This window comes from Zootoca vivipara, chromosome Z1, assembly GCF_965207765.1.
Source record: "Zootoca vivipara chromosome Z1, rZooViv2.hap1.1, whole genome shotgun sequence".
NCBI classification, from domain to species: Eukaryota; Metazoa; Chordata; class Lepidosauria; order Squamata; family Lacertidae; genus Zootoca; species Zootoca vivipara.
The window spans coordinates 27,866,810-27,888,407 of record NC_142583.1 but is presented as its reverse complement, the minus strand read 5'-3'; the positions used below and the strand labels follow the sequence as shown (position 1 = coordinate 27,888,407).

At 42.2% G+C, this 21,598-nt stretch overlaps 1 protein-coding gene and 1 long non-coding RNA gene across 3 annotated transcripts in view; both read left to right on the top strand.

Moving 5' to 3' along the window:
• The first annotated feature begins 5,661 nt into the window (after positions 1-5,661).
• SPCS3 (signal peptidase complex subunit 3) lies at positions 5,662-14,392 on the top strand. The gene is made up of 5 exons (XM_088659630.1): positions 5,662-6,018; positions 8,721-8,796; positions 10,422-10,496; positions 12,957-13,072; positions 13,963-14,392. Exons 1-5 carry the CDS (start codon positions 5,876-5,878, stop codon positions 14,093-14,095), a joined length of 543 nt encoding a protein of 180 aa, XP_088515756.1. The 5' UTR covers positions 5,662-5,875; the 3' UTR covers positions 14,096-14,392.
• A 2,433-nt stretch (positions 14,393-16,825) lies between these two features.
• LOC118083409 (uncharacterized) overlaps positions 16,826-21,598 on the top strand; it is a 64,049-nt gene continuing 59,276 nt past the window's right edge. Inside the window, exon 1 of one of the 2 annotated variants that reach the window (XR_015947462.1) lies at positions 16,826-19,722. This is a non-coding gene — a long non-coding RNA (uncharacterized LOC118083409). The remainder of the gene's footprint in view (positions 19,723-21,598) is intronic. The other variant, XR_015947463.1, reaches the window with a different exon arrangement.

Genomic DNA, 21,598 nt, shown 5'->3' with positions numbered 1-21,598 from the left:
GGTATTTCAGCTGGAGAAGAACACATATAAACAGTTTCAAACACTTTGAATATGACACTCCATACTAAAACAGTAGCTTCGTTCTACAGCTCACATATCTATTGTGTATAATCACATCAGTTTTGCATCTGAAGAATAGTTGTCAAATGGTATGATTTACAACTTGTTCCTTGTTTTACTCCAGTTTTAACAACCTGCTGTCAATTTGAAAGATTGTCACCCTCGAAACGTGATGAACGCACATACACACGTTCGTTGGATCTTTTATTATAGTGATGTTCTTACATTTTCTCAACATATTTATTTCAAAAGGATGAGTTCTCTTTAATTAGAATGAAATGGAAAGCCAAGCCAGGAAAAAAGGTTTGGTGTGTTAACTAGGCTATGCCTAGGACAGATCCCTGGAAGGGAAGGAAGCTGATGCAATTTTGGAGACGTGTGTCTATGCCTGTTATAATGAATGTTGTTAAACGATTTGGATGCATGTTTAAACACCAGTGGCTTTGCTTGAAATAACTTTTAATATGAGCTTGTGGAACTAAGGCTGTGTTTCAGATTTCTACTAATGGACACATTCTCAAATACTAATATGGTCTTGAAACCAGAGGTGTCACCAAGTTTTTAGAACACTTGGGACACAAAGCCATGATACAAATTTGTATATGCAAATATATATGTGTGTATATGCAAATTTAAACAGACTTTCAAAGAGAAAGCTGCCCTGCAGGAAAAATGATTGTGTTTTTTTTAAAAAAAGTGGATTGAGAAACTCAGGTGTGATGCAAAAGACTAGACCAGGAGTCAGCAGACATTTTCAGCAGGGGGCCAGTCCACTGTCCCTCAGACCTTGTGGGGGGCCAGACTTTATTTTGAAGAGGGGGAATGAATGAATTCCTGTGCCCCACAAATAACCCAGAGGTGCATTTTAAATAAAAGCACACATTCTACTCATGTAAAAACACCAGGCAGGCCCCACAAATAACCCAGAGATGCATTTTAAATAAAAGGGCACATTCTACTCATGTAAAAACACGCTGATTCCTGGACCGTCCATGGGCCGGATTTAGAAGATTGGGCCGGATCTGGCCCCCGGGCCTTAGTTTGCCTACCCATGGACTAGACTTTCTCCTCCACCAGGTCACCCCTGCTTAAAAGAAACAGAGTCTTGTTTGCCTGATAGCTATTCCAACTTTCTAGGGTTTGAAGCTTTGGGGTTTAGACACGATGGCCCTGGCAAGTATGTTAGGGAAATTACAGATAAATGGCCTAGGAAATAACTGGCGAATCATTTGGATTCTGTGCGAGAAATAGCCAGCTTGTGAAGACAAGCTATGGTTTGGAGAAAAACAGAGATACTGTACCCAATTTCTTGGACTCTGAATTAACAGCATTTTGGGGTGCTGGCTGTATCCCTAAAGATCTGATGTGGAAACAGTGAACTCTGATTGTCTGTTGGAATGTTTAAGCTATACCTCCACCTACCTTCAACCTGTATATTTGTGTAAAAAAACACACCCTCAAACATAAAATGCCAATAACCCTGCAGTGGCCTTCTAAATGTGGGTAAGTGCTGTGCTCCTGCATCTCAGCATAGCTGCCAAGTTATCCCTTTTTTACAGGGATTTTCCCTTATGCTGAATAGGCTTCCTCGTGAGAAAAGCGAAAACTTGGCAGCTATGCATCTCAGTGCTTGGAGAAGTGGTGTGTGCAACACTAATGTGAGCCTGTCTGCATCAGTAGTGTGCGCAGAAGTAGTACTGCTTGTTTAAAAGCTTCAGGAAAGAGAATAATATTCCATGTTTGAGTAATTAATCTACAACCATTGACCCCAGAGAGAGCCTTTCATATCACTTTCTCTAGGAATTGCATCTAGGGTGAGCCACTTCAGAACCGCCGAGGTGGGTGGCAGCTTCAGTGCCTTTGTGATATCGCCAGCCAGTACACCAATCCATCTCTTATCTGACAGCTGTTTGCAGAATTCCATCCCAAAGCAGTAGCTGTGACAGGCATGCCACTGCTGCCAGATCAAAAGGGGAAGTAACCAACAGAGCTTACCTACATATGGTGAAGCAAAAGGCACTCGGAGATATGCAAGGTCACAGGGAGAACAAATGCAGGCTAATTATGCTACCCATTCTCATAACATCCCACCTGGCCTGTTTACAACACTTGAGATTAATAGTGAGAAGTCGGGGAGAACGAAACGGGGAAACAATTGTGCACGGAAAGGCTCTAGGCAGAAGGAAAAAACTGCCACATGAACTAGTCACAAGGTTAGAAATGCCTGGCAGCACGAAACAAACACAAAGCCCAGCACAGCTGCTGCTTGGTAACATGATTGGCAGTGCATGAGCGGGAAAAGGAGTGCATGAGCGGGAAAACGTTCTCCAAGACAGGGTCAGGGAAGAGCCAGCCTCCAGCGAAGGAGTTGCTACAGACAAAACGGCAAGTAAAAAGACCAGGGGGCTGTTGAATATCCAACTTTTGGAGAGAGAGATCCAACTTTTGAGCTTATGAGGAAAGGCCACTAAATAATGGAGGAGAGGAGGCCTAAGTTGGCTTGGCTTCTTGTGGCCCTAGGGAGGAGACAGGCAGCGTGATGACCTCAGGGCTCTCTACTTTCGCTCAATCAGGTAGGCATCTCAAGGTGCACAGGTGGGTGGGTGTTGCCATCAGGGTCTATGAGGTAGTTGGCTAAAGATAAGGGGAGCATCAATGAAGCTTACTAAGATGTTTCCTAGCAGAGCTGGCCTATCAGACAAGTGGGAGGAGTTATGTGGGATGCAAGAGAGTGGACCAAAAGAGCTGGTTGGGCCATGCAGGAGCCAGGTGAATGGCTTCAGTGCCAATCAAAACCCTACACGTTTTCCTAGAGTATCCTGGATTCAAACTAGTGAAGTCTTGTATGTGAAACGTAAAACAAACAAACATTAAAAAAAATGTAAAAAAAGAAAGCCCTGTTGCAACCAAGCCATGCTCTTCCTGCAGACCCTGTGCTGTTGTCCCCATTCCTGCCATGCTTGTCTGATGCTGCTGGAGCTGAATGGCAAAGAAACTGATCTGTGATGTTTCAGCATGGGTTTGAGTCTTCGGTGCTTCCTCTCTTTTGCCCGACTTTCCCTTTTTGTCAGCTTAGCAAAAGAAATGTTAAAAATGTCGACCAATTCTAACAGTTCGGATGAAGCATCTACTTAATAAATGGTGGCAAGTTAATAAATAAAATATTACCACAAAAAGAACACAAATAGTCCTAATTAAAAAACCAAGCCCACGTAAGTAAAATACAGTAGGTGGTAAATAACCATTAAAGTTGTCAAGGGGGAAAACCAAATAAATCCATAAACAATTACTTAAGAAAGAAAAACACATATTATGTAAGAAATTATACACAGCTTAGGATCATCTTAATTTGAGGAAGCTCTATGATCACATATTCTCTTAAACAGAAAGATGAACATCTCATCTTCCACTATTTACCATTTCAAAAATTATTGCATACTGCCCATTCAGATCTCTGCCACTTTTGCCTGCCATGTTGTACCCATAAAATCCGTGATGTACGTTCTCTTAAATGGAAGCTATTTCCCCTGCCTCTGCTTTTTGCATAAAGAATCCTTACTGGCTGCTAATATGATATAGATGAGCCATTTTTCTGTATCTTTAGGAGCCACATATTGCAGATTAGTTAGTAAAAATATTCTAGGATTTAATTGAATTCAGTGGAATTTTTAACTTCACCTCTTTGAAAAGTTCCTCCTCCAAACCAAATTACTTTGAAACTCTTAATTAAAACAAAACCCAAACCCGCTTGATTTGCAGCATGGGGAGCTGGTGTTTAAAGCTAACAGGTTTTGCAGGGGCTTATTAAACTAGTTCCTGCTTTTCTTAGATCCTAGCCAGGATGTCAAAATATACTGAATTAAAACACACACTCCCCACCCCCAAAGTGAGCGCTTTCAGGCACCATGAAGGAACTGACCCATAAGCCTTGTCACTTGAACAGCTTGTTAAGGGGCAAGGCACTGCATTGCATTTCCGTGTGAAGAAGCTCGACTTCCCTCCATAGAGATCAGTTCATAGGTGGATTCGAAAAGCTGCTGTTTTAGCAGACAGCCGTCAGGCGGCACTCGCAGCCTGCGGCGACTAGCGGCATGTTTAGACTGTTCCTTTGCATGCAGACCGGATTTCCTGGCTGTTTTTGACGCCTTGACTATTTACCTTCAGAGTGGTAACAAGGCAGTTGCTCATAAGGCAACAAGGGAGATGTTCTGGATTTTTCGGTGCAGTGATTTAGTTGCAACGCGCGTCCTCCTCTAGAAGGAAGGACTAAGTTTACGTTTCTCCAACGTCTGTGGGTTATTTTAAAGAAGGGTTTTTAAAATGCCCTGCAAAATGCCCATTGCCCCGCTTCCTGAAGATGGGCTAAGGGTAAAAGGACCCCTGACCATTAGGTCCAGTCGTGACCGACTCTGGGGTTGCGGCGCTCATCTCGCGTTATTGGCCGAGGGAGCCGGCGCACAGCTTCCAGGTCATGTGGCCAGCATGACAAAGCTGCTTCTGGCAAACCAGAGTAGCGCACGGAAACGCCGTTTACCTTCCCACTGTAGCGGTACCTATTTATCTACTTGCACTTTGGCATGCTTTGGTTGGCAGGAGCTGGGACCGAACAACAGGAGCTAACCCTGTCGCGGGGATTCGAACCGCCGATCAGCTAGTCCGTTCTCACGGTGCTGATTTGGACTCTGGCTCTTTATCACCTTGCGCTTGCCACAATTCATTCAACTTCGGAGTAGCTGCAGTGCGTGGATTGCCTACCTGAAAGTGATTTATATCACAATCCTATATCACAGCTCAGTGCATTCTCACCACGGGAGCAAACCTCACGATCTCCACAGTGCAGGCGGTAGCTGAAGTTAATAATGACTTAAAATAACTCTCTAACAAAGCTTTGTTTAAAAAACCGATTCAGTCTTTTTTTTTAAAGCAGTCTTTATTAGCGAAATGAAACCTCACCAGCAAAGGTTTCCATCGCGGTACTACACAGATGAGGCAATTGAGGCATGTCATCAAGATGCAGGCAAAACGATTACAGTACAAACCAGGATAAGCAGATAAGCTAATGTCGCTAATGTCCATATACTGTAACTAGGGCTTGCGATCGCTAAACGCACAAGCCCTGTTGAGCTCAGTGGGGTTTACTTCTGAGTAGACATTCACCTTGCATGGCAAATGCCACGAAAGATGCGCCCCAACAAACGCACACACCTCTCGGGTTGCAGCAGAGGCGAAGGTAGCCGCTTTCCCGCCCTTCCGCCCCCGAATGCCGCTGCTCTCCGTTCACTCGCGCGCGGACATGTCGTGACGCTCCGACTGTTCTGTGGGGATCCCCGGTCCATGTCAGAAGATGGTTCTCCTACTATCACTCTAACCTTTCTTATCTCTCTCGTCTCTCTGTTTTTTCCCCTTGCGGCGGCGGCAGGCGGGCGGAAGCGACTCTTCGGGGCCGATGGGACTTCCGGGCAGGCCGAGCTAGGGCGGAGGGAAGGGAGGCGGGCAGGAGGCAGGCAGGCGCAGGGACGCTGGCTGGGCTCCTCCTCGCGCGGGCGACTGGGCGGGCTCGGCTTTTCGGCGGCCGTTTCGGGCCTCCTTTCCCTTTCAGCCACGCAGCGCGGCAGCAGCGGCAGCTCCCACCCTCCTCCTGCCTTCGGTTCCCCGCCACCCGAGGCTCGCTCGCTGGTCCTGCCTGCGTGCTTGAGACGGCGGAGGCGGGTGGTGCGACCGGCCGGCCGGCGAGGAGGGCCGGAGCGAGTGAGCGAGCGTGTGTGTGTGTTTGGTTGTGTGTGTGTGGTAAAGGCCGGAGCGGCCGGCGGGGGAGATGAACACCGTCCTGACCCGCGCCAACTCTCTCTTCGCCTTCTCGCTGAGCGTGATGGCGGCGCTGACCTTCGGCTGCTTCATCACCACCGCCTTCAAAGAGCGCACGGTGCCCGTCAGCATCGCCGTCTCGCGGGTCATGCTGTGAGTGAGGGGCGAGGGCAGCGGGCGGTGGTGAGGGGGTGGGGGGGGTCCTCTCTTCCTCCTCCTCCATTCCCCCATTTCCCCTTGTGGAGCATCCTCATGTGCAAAACGTTAGTTGTGCAACGAGCCATCTCCCTTCGTTCGATTAATATTTACCTGTGGTCCTCGAAGTGATGGGGGGGGTGCATAACTTATCAGGATGTCTTTGTGTGCGCCCATGGCAGTGGCTGATGTGTATTACAGTTACCCCACCTCCCTGCAATTATTATTATCCCCCCCCCGCCAATCAGTCCCATCCCTGCTGCAAATAAGTCGCACAATGGAATGTTCATGTTAAATGGGATTGTCTTCGAAGACGGATAAAAGCGTTGTGTATTATTGATCCCGCAAAGCTCGCCCGTTCTCTGTGATATCAGCTAAGTTTGGATTCCCTTTTCTCTTTGTCGATTATGGATGGGTCTCAGAACAGTAGACCTTTCCTTCCTGTTCTCTCGTTTCCCCTTTGTGCGAGCCAATGAGCGAGCACCACGAACTCTCTGGTGCTGTAGTGTCCGCCCTCTGGCAGGCTCCCTCCAGGGTGTACATAGAAAGGCAACGCGGCTATTTGGTTTAGCACACGTCAGTGGCTGTTACCCTGGCAGCATATTGCCAAGCATATGCCTGTTTCCATGCAGGTGGGGTGGGGTGGGGGGGCAGTGTTGTTTTACAGCAAATTCCCGTGCTGTTCTGACAAACACAAGTCCTGCTCTCAGCATTGCTGACTGGTGTTGCTCTGAATGGTTTAATAGATTGCTGTGCATCGTTTGTGGTGCTTGCATACTGATTTTACGTTCCTTGGTGCACTTGGAGCTAAGAAAGAACACCTTAGCTGAATGTGTTAAATTATGGGCTTCAAACATCATACTCTATGCTATTAAAATGTGCTAAATTGACTGCTCTTCATGAATAAAAGCATGGCAGTGCATGGAGAATTAGATTTGTTCTGGTGTTCTCTCGCATTGTGCCTCTTGGCAAGAACATTAACATTAGTTGCCAAGTGTCATCATCACACAATGGCTATGATAACTATAACTCGTAAGGTAAAGGAAATTAAATTATGTAGCCTATACATTATTGAAATCACAGATGACATTCACTTGGCTCAGTTTTGCCTAAATTTCTTGCCCAACTCCTAAGTTCCCTTCTGTTGCCCTGCATAATGTTACACGCCACCCCAATGTCCGAGCGGTGTGAGATTCCAGGTGAGGCTCTTACCCAGGGTTTGGTTTCCTCATTCCTAGGGACAGTAGAGACTGACTGGTGTCTTTAGGATGTATGGTTTATCTACACACACACCCCTACCCCTGTGATGAAGGGACTCACAGCATTAACATCCCAGAAGGTCTTGCTTCTCCCATATTCACAGCCTTGGATTTCAGCAGAAATCAGGCATGACTCTCACTCTCTGACTTCTGCTTGCTTCTAGCAATAGCTCATGCTCTCATTATGGCTTTTGTCTTCTCACTACCAGCCAGGAGGTGGTCCTCCCATTTGCCCTCCAGCACAAAGTAACTTCCTTATTACAGATAAGCTGGCCTTGCTACTTCAACAGTGGAATCTTCCAAACACAACCCTATAAACATTTCTGTAGCCATGATACTTTATTTATGACTTACAGAACATTTGCATTCTCTAAGGGAATATTTGTTTAAAACTTTTAATTTTTCCAAATTTTGGAGAATGTTTAGATATGCATGTTTAAAATATCCAAGTAAAGTTATTGGCTTGGATTCTAAGATAAGTCAACCTTCAGGAAGATTTTTTTAAGAATTAAAAAAAAATATGTCCGTTTTTAGCTTGCCCCCAATAGAATCCTGTCTGGACGGTTGGAAGGCCTTGAATAACAAGGGATTTGGGGGGGGGGATCTCCCAAATTGGGTGGATTTCTGCTGTGCCTGCATCTCAGTAATGCCCCATTCAGCAACCTGCATTCCATGTTGCTCAGGAAGGGAGGGGAAATGTATTCTTTCTGTGAATTTCCTTAAGTTAACTTTGGTTACATAAGGAATTAACGGACACCTAAGGAAGCTCTGAAATTTCCTATAGGCGGGCCACCTAACCATGCATAAATCTAGAGGTGTATGCCCAATTCTAAGTTCATTTTAGCAGTTTTACTGTGCTGAAATTACTACTAAATTGTCAGAATGTTAATTTTTGTGTTCTGTCTCATGCAGCTGTGTTGTCTTGTGAAGATTAGTTTCTTTACTGTGAAAAGCAAGCAGGCCAGTAGAAGAGGGATGGGGTAATTAATCCCTCCTCAACCAACCTGCTCACTTGCTTAACTGCCTGGAATGCTTCAGTGACTTTGGCTACCAGGTGAATTGTCAAAGGCTGTAATAATATTGTATTTGTACATGCCTGACAATATTGTAGCGCTGTTCTTTAAAAAATCAAGTTAGCCTAGTTCCTAATGTCATCTATCTATTTTCTTACTGGAGCTCTTGTGAAGAGAAGTATATTTAAACTGTAATTATTGTTGTCCATTTAAACTGTAATTATTATTGTCCATTCTACATTCTGTTACAAGGGACCAGCCTCAGCACCACCTATGTTTCCCATTTTTTTCCACTGAATAAGAGTATCCTTTCTCTGAAGACACTAATATTATCTTGTGCCAGCTGCAAAGAAGTTTGAATAATGTGGGGTTTTTTGTGTGTTTTTAGGAAAAATGTAGAAGACTTCACTGGACCTGGAGAAAGAAGTGACCTTGGAATCATTACTTTTGACATTACTGCAGATATCCTTCATAAAAAAAAATCCTGTTTTTAAGTACTGATTACTAGAGGGTGAGAAAATGAAAAATCTATACATCTTCGAAGCTACTTCTAACAAAAGCTGGGAATGGAGAATACATGATACAGATATTGAAGGCTAGAATGTTTGGTTTATATTTGACTGTTTTCTCAACTACAGCATTGTTATTCATGTCATAATGATACCTGATTTTTTAGCGTGGTGCTGAAGTAACACACCTGATCACTTAAACATGGTTCAGTGGGCTACAAGCTTGCACACTTCTTTTATCTCAGTGGTGAATTCCCCTTCCTTCCCCTTTAGTGCTATGGTGTTGCATTACTGAACTTTGCCAAGTATTTGCAAACCAATTTATAAATCCGGTGTCAAATGATGGTTAAAGCTAACCATGGATTCTCTGAACACAAATGTTTATATTAAAAAAAAACAGAAGGGGCCCATGCCCCTAGTAATTCATGGGAAACAATGCCACATTTTGTTAATCCTCATTTTCTTGCCCATTATCTTTGCTTTGCTTTCTCTCTGTCACAACTTTCCCTGTTCTCTCTCCTCACCAAATTGTGTGTCCCCCCTCTCCATCTCTTTTCACCCACATCATTTCCCTCCAGTCTTGCTTTTTGCTCTGCTGTTGGGCCTACCCCCTCTCATTGCCTAGTATGGCACAAACAGCCATTCACCCCTGAGTCCAGGAAGCAGCTGAGTGCCCACCATTGCTATTTTCAGGCACCTGCAATCTGCAGATGTTTTCATAAAGGGTGAAAACAACAGTGGACAAGTGTTTCAGTTAGAAGTTCCCCAGGGAACTGCAATGCCCTAAGTGTTTTCATTATCCCAAGTGGGATTTCTTGTATTGAAACAGCATACTCGGTGTCTTATCAGAAGCTCCCTTCGGCTTCATCTGTAGTTTGCTATGTAGAATAAGGAACTGCTGTTTGGGTTACACAAGTCTGAAAACTGAACTAGTTGTACTAGTCATTGGATACTGGCCTAGAACTCTAGTACATACCGGTAAGAGACTTCGGCTTCACTTCTTCAAAATCCAAAATCCCTCAGTCCTATACCTGGAATAAACAGGACTGGCATGCATATATTCTATTACCTGTTTAATACCAGTATCTGACTATGCTTTTATTGATTGTAAGCAGCGTCTAAGGTAATGTGGAATTAAAAAGTTTTAAAATGAGCAAAAAAATTTTATTTGAAACAATATGAATAATTCATTTCCATTTGGAGATTTTTTTAAAAATGAAATAAGAATTGGGACTCATGGAAGAATGCAGGGGAGTTAAATAGATTTTGAAATGGTGGGTGATCACCCCTTCCTTTCTGCCTCTTATTCCCCCAACAACCCCCCAACACAAAAATAAGAACCTGTAGCAGTTTTCTTTTTTTACAAAAGTAAAGCTGCTGGTCTTGATCTACAAAAATTAACATGTCATGAATCTTCAGTTAATATGTTGTTTATCACAGAGAAAAGCCTTAAGTTGAGAAATGCCTTCTGAAGAGAACATTTCTGCTTTAAAATGCTTGGATAGTTGATCGGCACTGAATGAGTATTTTTGAAAATATTCAGAATTTGAAACAATATATGTTCCTTAACGTTCACACATCTGCACAGTATATTTGACTGGAATGTGAAACAATTATTTCTGTATTTATCAGCAGAATATTCAACAAAGAACAATGTAAGTATAAATTTTAAAGCGGTTAAATGGAAATGCATACTAATTGCATAGTTATTTCTGTCAACCCATGGAGGGGTATCAGGAAAAAACTTAAACACGTAGCAGAGTTTAAAATAAATAAATAGACCAGAGGCAATTGTACTTCATCCAGCAGAGCTTTTACTGCTACTGAGGCAAATGAGCATAATAGTCACAAATCCAATACGTTCAGGATTGGCACAGTCCATAAAAATGCAGTTGCAGCACTTACAATAAAACTTGCAATACTTATAATAAGACAAAACCTTAACACTATGGTGGTACCTCAGTTTTCGAACGTCTCAGAAGTCGAACGTTTCGGTTTTCAAATGCTCCTCGGAAGTCGAACAGGAAACGCGGCTTCTGATTTTAGTTTTCCGTAAGCAAATGCTTCCAGAAGTAAATACTTCGGGTTTCGGAAGTTGAATGGTCTTCCGGAACGGATTACATTTGAAAACCAAGATACCACTGTGTAGCATACAGAAACAGAATACCAGAACAACTGGAGGTAGAAAGAAAGTGACTGAGAGCCAGGCTCCTCCTGGCCTGACTATAATAGCTTGACCTTGACAGAAACGACAACAAAGCCAGCTGTACTCTGCTTCCCAGCAGAAATAACCCAAACAAAAACCTTATTCCTGTTTCTTTCACATAGAAAGAAAACTCTTTCACAAAGAGAAGGAACCTTCTAGAGCCCCCTTGAATTAAGCAGAATAGGAAAGATCTCTACACATCAGATCAATACTTTCTGTGCTAGGAAATGCAAACTGACAATTTCATAGTGTCAGAATACAGTAATTTGTATCTCCTGCTTCCTGTGTTCTCCCATTACTACTCCCATCACCACCCATACCATGCCTATGTTGCATATTGAAGAGGGAACTAAAAGGCAGCTTGTGGGATGGGGCGCTTATACTGTATACTAATGTTTGGCAAAAGTTGGAAACTGTTTCTCTATTCTGAAAGTTTGCAGGTAACTGATATCTCCAGTTTAGATGCATATCTGAAATCTGTTTCGCAGGGTTGTCTGTAGAAAGGGAAACACTTCGGTTTTCAAACGTTTAGTGTTGTAAAGTCCCCAGCACCTTCTAATGTCTGCATCTATGAATGTACTCATGGCTGTCTTACCCTGATACAACAACTGTGCCACTGATGGTTTGTAGAATATTTAAGTGGGCACTACATAGAAATTGGTATGTTACCACTCATAATTCCTGACCTTGCCTAAAAACTTAAAAAACATGCCTGTGTACTCATGATTGTGCTAGTTACAAATTATATGGATGGAATAGTGATGCTCTGGCTTCTTGGATCATTGCACAATTTATAATTATCTGCTGCTTGTTATATTCTGATTGTTTCACCAGTCTCTGGCTTGGTTCACGCATCACGCAAAACCATAGAAAACCAGCTGTGGTCTAATGTGAATGAGGAGCTTGCTAGTGCACTCTACTGAAAAATTCTCGCTTTGCTTCTCTCCTGTTCTTGCTGCTGCAATGCCTCTGGGAAACAAGTCAGATTTTGACTTGTCATGATGGGCAAATATCTGTGTTTGTAGTTTCTCTCCAAACAAACCATGAGCAGTACTCAAGGTCCTTGGCTTATTGCTTGTGGTAGAAGAGTGAACCATGAGCCCAAATTCATGTTATAACAAGGTCGATTGTCTTGTTTCCCAGCAGTGCAGCATGAGTGGTAGAAGAGGAGCAGAGCAAAACTTTTCAGTGCACAAGTGCAAATGTATATTTACATTCAAGCATAGTTTGTTTTCATCTGTGGTTTAATGTGGTGTGATAACAGGGTCTCTGTAAACTGAAAGAAGGCATATCTTTCTCCAAACATGGCCACTCATATTTTGTGATTCTTGCTAGATAGATCCACCGAGTCCCCAATTCTTGTTTCATATGTTCATGAACATGGAACTTTTACAAGGGCTTTCTGCAATGTTAGTATATTTTCAAAAAGAACCTCACCACAAGTTCTGCAGAAAACATGTAAATAGGCTGGAAATACTAGTTTATTCCAATTTCCATTTATTTTAGTAACACCTTATGTGAGATTGGCATTTTGGGGAACTGGGCTGCACTTCTGAATCTGTGTCTGGTGCACAGTCATAGCTCTGAATTACTAGTCAGCTATGCACACAATACAAATATAGATAACAGTAACAAAGTCTGTTTCATTACATGTTGATTTTTCCAAAAGCATTTCACAAACTGTTTACTTCTTTTTATTGTAAGGCTACAATGTTTTTTCAGGAATTTTTTTTTTTGACGATGCTTTACTACTATGTAGTTTACTTTTGAACCTATAACTCTTACGATATCACTGAAAGAAAACCCCTCAAGCCCTGTGTGAATGGCTATCTCCACGTTCAGCTTCCTTGGTGATTATTTTTTGCCATTTTCTATTCCTTTTAGTGATTAATGGCAACTTTAATTGCAGGCTTTGAACCAGGTTGTCCTCTGGGACAAAATTATTTTGAGAGGGGATAACCCAAAGCTGCTGTTGAAAGACATGAAATCAAAATACTTCTTCTTTGATGATGGAAATGGTCTCAAGTGAGTAAATTCCCTTCCTGTATTCGTTTTGATGATGTATTTCTGATATGTATGCAGTGATGTAGCTGAGTGAACTCGTAAGCAGAGAGAATGTTTACTTTCAGGAATGCGCTCACGTTGTCATCTACGTTCTTTTAGTGCAATAACAAACATTTTCTTATCACAGGCTTTCTGTCAATATAACACACTTTGCAAACAGCCATATTTCACATAACTTACTATGTGCAAAATCCAAGTTCCCCTTGTGTCTTTTGCAGCCACATTTAATGTTGCTGTGGCTGTACCAGCTGGAAGTTGTCGAAACTTTGGAGTAGTCGCCTCATTACCTGCAAGCACAATCTAACCTACAGCAGCTAAGCAGATGAAACCAGTTAGCACGAGCGATGAGACAGTGAGCAGGGTGGGGATGGGGAGCAAGATGCACGGGGAACAGTTATACTGAGAGGGTTCTTATATAAGAAATGTTGGAAATGATGGAAGGAAAGCAGCAACCAGAAAAAGTGTTTACAAGGGCTCACAGAGTTTCTACTTTTTATAGTGCTTCTGCTTCTGGATTTAGGGTTCAATACATTAGTGTTCTCAAGTCCTATTGAGTTCTGCAGCACTTCCAACGCTTAACAGTAATCTCTTTGAGGACACTTCCTGCAGATTAGCACATCTAGAGTTTGGTATGTTTTTAAGATGCAAAGTATCATAAATGTCATTGCCATTGTTTCTTGGTGAGAAAAATGGGTCCCTTGCATGTGCATGTGGCCAATGGATTGTATGATAAATAAGATTAACGAATTCTTAATGCTGGCATACATGGTCCTGCATGCTGCAGCGTTTATTGCAATGTACACTGCTTAGAGTATTCAAATGATTCTACTAATACTGTGTTCAAATTGCAGGGGCAACAGAAACATCACATTGACGCTTTCATGGAATGTCGTACCAAATGCTGGCATCCTACCTCTTGTGACAGGAGCAGGACACATATCTGTTCCATTCCCAGATACTTATAAAACGGCAAAAAGCTATTAAATTATTATGCTGAACCTTGAGTAACATATTTTTATACTTGTACATTATAAATTTTATCGCTTTTTCGTCTCCCGCCCACCTCAATTCAAAGGTACTGTACTGAGTTTCTTTAGGTTTAGCTGAGATGGAAGGAAAATAATTTGTCTGGTTTGCTTTCAACTTTCAGTTCAAAAAAAATGAACTTGAAATCTCAAGGAAAGGTGAATAGTTGTTTTAAATTTTGGGCAAAAAGTTATTGTTCTGGTTATCAGGACAGGTAATACCTTTCTTACAAATAAAACTTTTTGAAACCGGAAACAGTTCATTTGGTTTGAATGTATTGAGAGTTCTTGTTTCCATCTGGTCTTTCACATTTCCCTATAGGTAGGAGATATTAGTCTTGAGATTTCAGATTCAAAGCTATGACAAAATTAAAAGACCTTAATAAATGATACAGAATTGGGAAGGATTTAAATAACTTCCTATATAGATTTAGTGCAGCTTTTCTTATGAAAAGATTTTCTAAAAAGCTTTATGGAGTATGCTCTACACCAGGGGTCAGCAAACTTTTTCAGCAGGGGGCCGGTCCACTGTCCCTCAGACCTTGTGGGGGGCCGGACTATATTTTGAAAAAAAATATGAACGAAAATTCCTATGCCCCACAAATAACCCAGAGATGCATTTTAAATAAAAGGACACATTCTACTCATGTAAAAACACCAGGCAGGCCCCACAAATAACTCAGAGATGCATTTTAAATAAAAGGACACATTCTACTCATGTAAAAACATGCTGATTCCTGGACCGTCCGCGGGCCAGATTTAGAAGGCGATTGGGCCGCATCCAGCCCCCGGGCCTTAGTTTGGGGACCCCTGCTCTACACCTTATTAAAACCATGCTGCAGCCTTTATTTTTTTAGAGTTTGCTTTTAAAGTGTAAATACAATGAAAGTTATAATTCATAGGTAGAGTTAAAGAATGAAGCATTAAACCAGCAATCCTGAATACAAGAGTTTGGATCATTGGATACAGTAAAGATGCTTCATAGTCTCTGTAGCCATCTGTGCCTCCTGAAATACCTTTCAGAAGTTTTTAGTGGGTTTCTAAACAATGGGCGTATGGGGCTTATGTGGTTTTTAGGACTTTCGCTTTTCCCACATTCCATTGCTCTTTCTCCAGGTGTTCTCCCCCTCACCACCCCCACCCCAAGCAGAGCCCTTTTGGGGGAGTAGAGGTGATCGTATGCTGCAAAAAATGAAGAAAAGTTTAATCAAACGAAAGAGAAGAGGGCTGTAGAACCCCCTTTCTCAGCAAGCAGGGCTGCTCACAGTATTGTAATGGTTTCTCACAGTATTGTAAGCCAGAATATACATATCTTCTGACAGTGACGACCATTTCTTGCTTCCCATGAGATCAATTAGCAGTTGAACTTTCAGGAATTATCTGAATTCTCAAAAGTCAGAAATTGCAAACTCTTCAGTAGCTAGTACCTCTCGATCATTACTGGAGGCCTGCAAAGATAGATATCATCTGAAGATGTACCTAAGAAGTAATTTCAGTATTCCAGCACTAGTTTTCAAGTAAAGGAAGATGATTATGAGAACTCAAAAGGAACTTAAGGAAAATATCCGAGGTTACCAGCTGCTGCTTATATTGGTTTGTTGATAAAAATTTAATGTGATGTTTCAAAAAACACTTCACGGTGTCTAGAAATAAAATATTGAAGCATGTTATTTGGTTTATCCAGTATTACAGAAAACAGCTTACTGGTTTCATATGAACACAACTTTCCTTTACCTGTGGAGTCTTCTCATGGAAGTAAACAAGCTGCTGGTGCTTTTACCATCCTTATTGATAAATACCACATGCTGGAATGTTAAAGGTTTAACTTTAATTAAGATGGATCATGCATTACTGTGCATGAGAAAGTACCTAGAAAGGTAAAAAGGCCTGACATTAGCACCACTATATCTAACTATATGGTTTCATATATGGTGTTATTTCCTCATCAGTCAGACCATTGCATCTGTGGTATGTGAGCTTAGGTGGAATGGCAACAAAGCTTGGGTTGGTATGGTTTTAGAAACCACATGGTAGTTCTTTATGCTTGAATTGTTTTATCCAGGGGTTGGCAAGGTTTACCTCGCCTGAGCCGGTTCACTCCAGTGGAGATCCCTCTGTGAGCCAGATTGTGAGCGCATGCTGCCACGATTTTCTGCGTCTGCACAGACAGGATTTCTGGCATCTGCGCAGACGCAATTTTCGGTGTCTGAGCATGCGCAGACGTGATTTCCGGCACCATGGAAGCGAGTCCCCGCACCACGCTGTGCCGGTTTAGCGCAGCGTGCAGGGGCCCGCCAAGCGGGCGGCTCAATTCAGGGGCGGCTCGTAGGCCGGTTAAACGACCCCTGTGGGCCGCTTGTGGCCCATGGACCTTAGGTTGCCTACCCCTGGTTTTATCTCTGGACCTCATCTGTAATCCTGCTAAGCAAAGTTACAATTGTGAGAACCATCTTCTACACCCCCCCCCCAAAAAAATGCCAGAACAAAACTGCTGGAATCAATAGTTGGGACAGAAGTTTCTCAGTGATTGATCGAGGTAGAAGACAAGACATCAGAGTTCCATAAAAATATTCTTCTAGCCTGCTCTTCTGTTTCTCTTCACTTTTTTGCACTTTCTCATTTTCTTCTTTAGTGAAACGAGGAGACCCTTTTATTAATATTAAATAGTGATTGTAGTGATTTGGTTGTTAATCTCTGCACGGTAATTTTGAGTGTACCTTCTTAGAACAGTGCTACTGTAGTGGGTCATGGTAGTTCTTCATTGATATCAATTATAGATGCATGTACTTTCATTCTGATCATGCCGCTTTGGGGGATTTTCCTGTAGTGCTGGAAATAGTAATTGTTCTCTGCCCCTCTTGCACACATGTGCTCTTTGCATAATGATAGAATTGCCATTACACTACTTGCCCCAGCAATTTGGTCAAAGACAGCTCAACCTATTTTGTAGGAAACGTAAGTCTGGCTCCCAAGTTTTCGATGGCACAAGTACACTAATTTGTAGGCAGCATATCTTCACAAAAACAGTTGAGAGCACCAGCGTTTGGGACTTCTGTGTTTTTGTGTCTCTAGTGGGTGTGTAGCCTGTGGCCCTTGGGCTCTTTGTCTGGGAGGGGGAGCCTTGGGGGGAAGAAAAGGATGGTGGGATGAGCTGAAACAGATGGAGCCATGGCAGCAGGAGGAAGAAAATTCTGCAAGCAATCAGTTCAAACTTCTGGCAAGAGTCACCTAACCCCCCCCCCTCAGGAGCCCAAGCTGTCTCCACACTATCCTGAGTTCAGGTAAGTGTTTTGAGAAAAAAATGAGCCCCTGGCAAGAAATTGTTTTTTCAAAGCAGTTATTCATACAAGTCAATCTGATAAATCAGGAATGGCAGCTTTTGCAAAAACAAAAACACCTTCCCAGTAGTAGCCCATAATGATTCTGGAGTAGATCATTAGTGGCACAAGAAGAGCTAAAGTGAAAAAAAGAACAAGTAGAGCATTATTCAGTGGAAGGCCCAAAAGTCATGGTTGTTTCTGCAAGGATCCTTTTTCTAGTAGTCTAAAAACTGCAAATAATACCCAACAACAACTTTTTAAAAAGCGAAACTGCAAAGAAAAAATAGTTGCTTCACCAAGTATATACAAATTGTATGTTGTCATATAAAATGAAAGTACTTAAGATAATGATCTTGGTCACCCTTAACTTAGAATTTCTTTGTAATGGGGTACTGTTTTTAGGATGTGCATTATTTTGCAAATAGCAACCAGTTTGTTACCCTAGAGCAGAGGGTGTCTATTAATTTTGAGGAGAGCGGAGTGGGGGGTGGGGTGGGATTCCTATTGAAGGGAGCAGACTGCTTTCCATTAGCAGCCAGTGCAAGCAAAGAAAACTTGTTGGCTTCTATTGCTTTTAAGTTTTCAAAAACAATAACTTGCTGCTGCTTACAGAAACCATCCTGTCATAGACAGGAGTGGCAGTCACAGCACCTAGCTGCTTGAACATAAGTTTCGTGGCTTGCTGCAAATGAAGCTGCCTTCTCCTGTAGAGGAGAGTGGTCACACATAAGGTTTGTGCAGCACTCCTGTGGTGCTATGCCTGACCCTGTTCCGAATGGGTTGGTATATGTGATGGGGCTTTTCCTTTCCTTCTCCAGGAGCTCATGGGGTGTACTTGGCAAGTATGCTTGGCAAGTATGCTGCTTGTACTGGCTCATCGGTGTAATTACCGTACTTTTCCATGTATAAGACTATGCTTTTTTACTCTAAAAGAATGCTCAAAATCTGGGCTCATCTTATACACGGATAGTATCTTCCCCCATTTTCTTAAATCAGTGTCCCACAAAATAGGGGGCATCTTATACATGGGGGCATCTTATAGACTGAAAAATACGGTACGTTTTTCTTTAAGCAAATTTTTAAATAAGCAAGAAGGGAATCAGGTATACATCTTTCCTCATTCGGAAAGTCGTGTTTGAATTGCCCCTTTTTGCCAAACGGCATACTTTTTTGTATTGCCCTCTGTATTGTTCCCTCATCACTTGCAGCTGGAAGAAGCCTGACCTAAAGTTCTCAAGACACTACCATTGCAGCATACGAAGCTGTCTTGTACCAAGTCGGGTCAATGGTCTCCTTAGATCAGTATTGTCTGCACCACACTAGAGCTGGTGCTCTTCAGATTTTTGGGTGCTCTCCAGCCAAATGATCAGGGATGGTAGGAACTATAGTTCAAAGCACCTGGAGGACACTGGGTAAGAGAAGGCTAGTTTACATTTACTGCCACTGGTTCTCCATCATTTTAGGCCAGTAGACTTCCTAGGCTTATCTGGAGAGATACTGGGAATTGGACATGGGGCTCTTTGTATATGTAAAGTATGCAATTTTGCTAGCAACTTAACATAAATGTTTCAGTCATTTGTAAATTCCATGACAGATCTGGATCACTTCCGGAACCAGAGACACATCACCAGGAATTGTGGAGACTATGCTTTAGCATAAGGGGCTGTCTAATATGCCTATATAATTTCAAAATCTTTCTCTGCTACTTTAATTTTTCATTTCACTTTTAGTTTGTATACCTCCTTTCTATATTAGTTTACATACAAGCTGAAGAAAACCAAGATCGCACACCTTATAACAATCTGGTCCAATGCAAAAACCTTACAATAAAAACAAATTTTAAAATAAACAACATACCAAATAAAGTAATATTCAATAATCCATTAGAATATAATAGTACACAATAAAATTAAATATCAGCGAATAACAATTAAACAGAAATTCATTTTTAACCATTTTAATAAATAATTTCTAAACTATAATCAATAAAAATAACAGCAAATCACACTGCATAAAATAACACAATATGCAAACTGAGAAGCAAAGACACACAACTTTTTAAATTATTTTTTAAAAAATATCCCTGAACTCCCCTTTTTTTCTTCCCAGCTGTTTCTGATGTTCCTAACATCCCAGGGCTGGAGGGAGGGGCAAGGCAGGTGAAAAAAGCCATTGCCTGATGGCCAGCACAAAGTCTCCCCTCAAACATCTCTCCTATGAAGACTTCTACGGCTGGAGGAAATATGGAAGAAATTAAAAAATGCAGGTTAGTCTATTAGATTAACTGGGGGGGGGACGGGACGACAACAGTAGTGTAATATTAAGATCACCTTTAAAAATTACAAAGTAGTGAATAAGCTTTTAAGTTCACCAGAATGTTCCTGAAGCTAAATATGAAGCAATATGAAGGGGGTATGGTCAAGTTGAGAAGATTTTGTTGCATGTGGTGACAAATCCCTGTTGCAATTTATAATGGCATAAAAATTTAGCGGAGATGTTATACAGACATAGGAGTCTTTTGTCAAAGTCGACGGTGTCCTAGAACTTGAGAAAGAAAACCTACAACCTAATAATGAACTTTGCCTATGGGAGAAAAAGTCCTCCGATTAGTAAGCAATACCCAGTTGATGCTTTGCCTTGTACACTACCTAATAACAATTTTCAACTTTGCAAATGTTACAACAACCCTCTTTTTCTTTTTCTTTGCTCTCTGGCTTAGAAAGGATCAGTGTGTTCTGACAACCGTTAGAAAAACATCCCAGTAAGCCATGGTGTTACATTTTTTAAAGAAGTGCAGCAATGGCTCATTCCCCCCCCCCATTTTTGTAGCAACTGGAGGCCATCTTTGCACTTACTACAGACCTACCTAAACCCTACTCTAATGCTATAATAACCTGAAAATTGGCTCTTTTATGAGGCCAAGCAATCTCCCCACCACCACTACCACCTACCTGTTTGTGCTTAATATCCACTGTGCTTAATAATAGTACCACTGTCGGAGGCAGCATGCCTCTAAATGCCAGTTGCTGGGAATCACAAGCAGGGAAGTGCCATGTTTGTGGTGCTCAGCTCCTTCCCTTAGGCATCTGGTGGTTGGCCACTGTGCAAACAAGATATTGGGCTAGGTGGGTTATTGGCCTGACCCAGCGTGACTGTCCTTATGGCTACCATCCCGCCTGAAGAGGAGTGAAAGCTTGCTCGCTGCTCTGACATTTTACTTGCTCCAAATAAAGGAATTAAGTTTAAAGAAACCACAAATGCATGTACATATACTGCTATTCAGCATTAGGTGGCACTATTGCCTTATATTAAATGAGGCAAGTTGGCGGTGGTTGACTTAATTTGGTCTGTAAACCTCACCTGGCGCATTCCCTTTCATCATGATTACAATGCATACATTTCAAAGGCTAAAGTGAAATGGTGTAAATCTGTGAGTATAGTTAAAAGCGTTTTATAGTCACACGGGCATCGAGTTTGTTCACAGATGTGTTTGTTTTATGCTCACCTCTTTCCAGTGAGTTTATGGCCTGTACTTGAATGATCATTTATTTTCTTTACATGTGTATTCTAATTTGCACAGTTCTGGATGCTCGCATATATCAGATCCATGTGATAGAATCCTGCACTAAAAAAAAAGACGTTATAATGAAATGGCGTAGAACTTGGTTTGGATTTATGGCTGTCAAATTCTTTCCTTTTGAAAAGCAGCTGGATCCACTAACTCATTGCCCTGCTAGCCGTACTCTGCAGTCCATAAACTGGCTTAGATTTTGCCCCCAACTGTACAATCACTTGGAGTTAATGATAATTTTGCATGGGGCAATATAGCAGTCAACAGAGAAACTGCACCTGCCCCTTCCCACCATGAATGCCTGTCTACCAGATCCCACACCCATGGTCACACAGCTATCCTGGTTCAGGGAGAGGCTGCGCACCAGACAGGGAAATGAAACAGAGGTCTCTTCCAGATCACTATAGTCTGCACCACACAACACCTGGTGCTCTTCAGGTTTTGGGCTGCTCTTATGTTGAGTCAGGCCATTGGATCATTTAGGTTTGTTTGTCTGCAATGGCTGCAGCACTCCAGAGTTTCAGACTGGAAAGTGGGTTCCGGGACATTTTGCCTGCTACATCCCTCATGG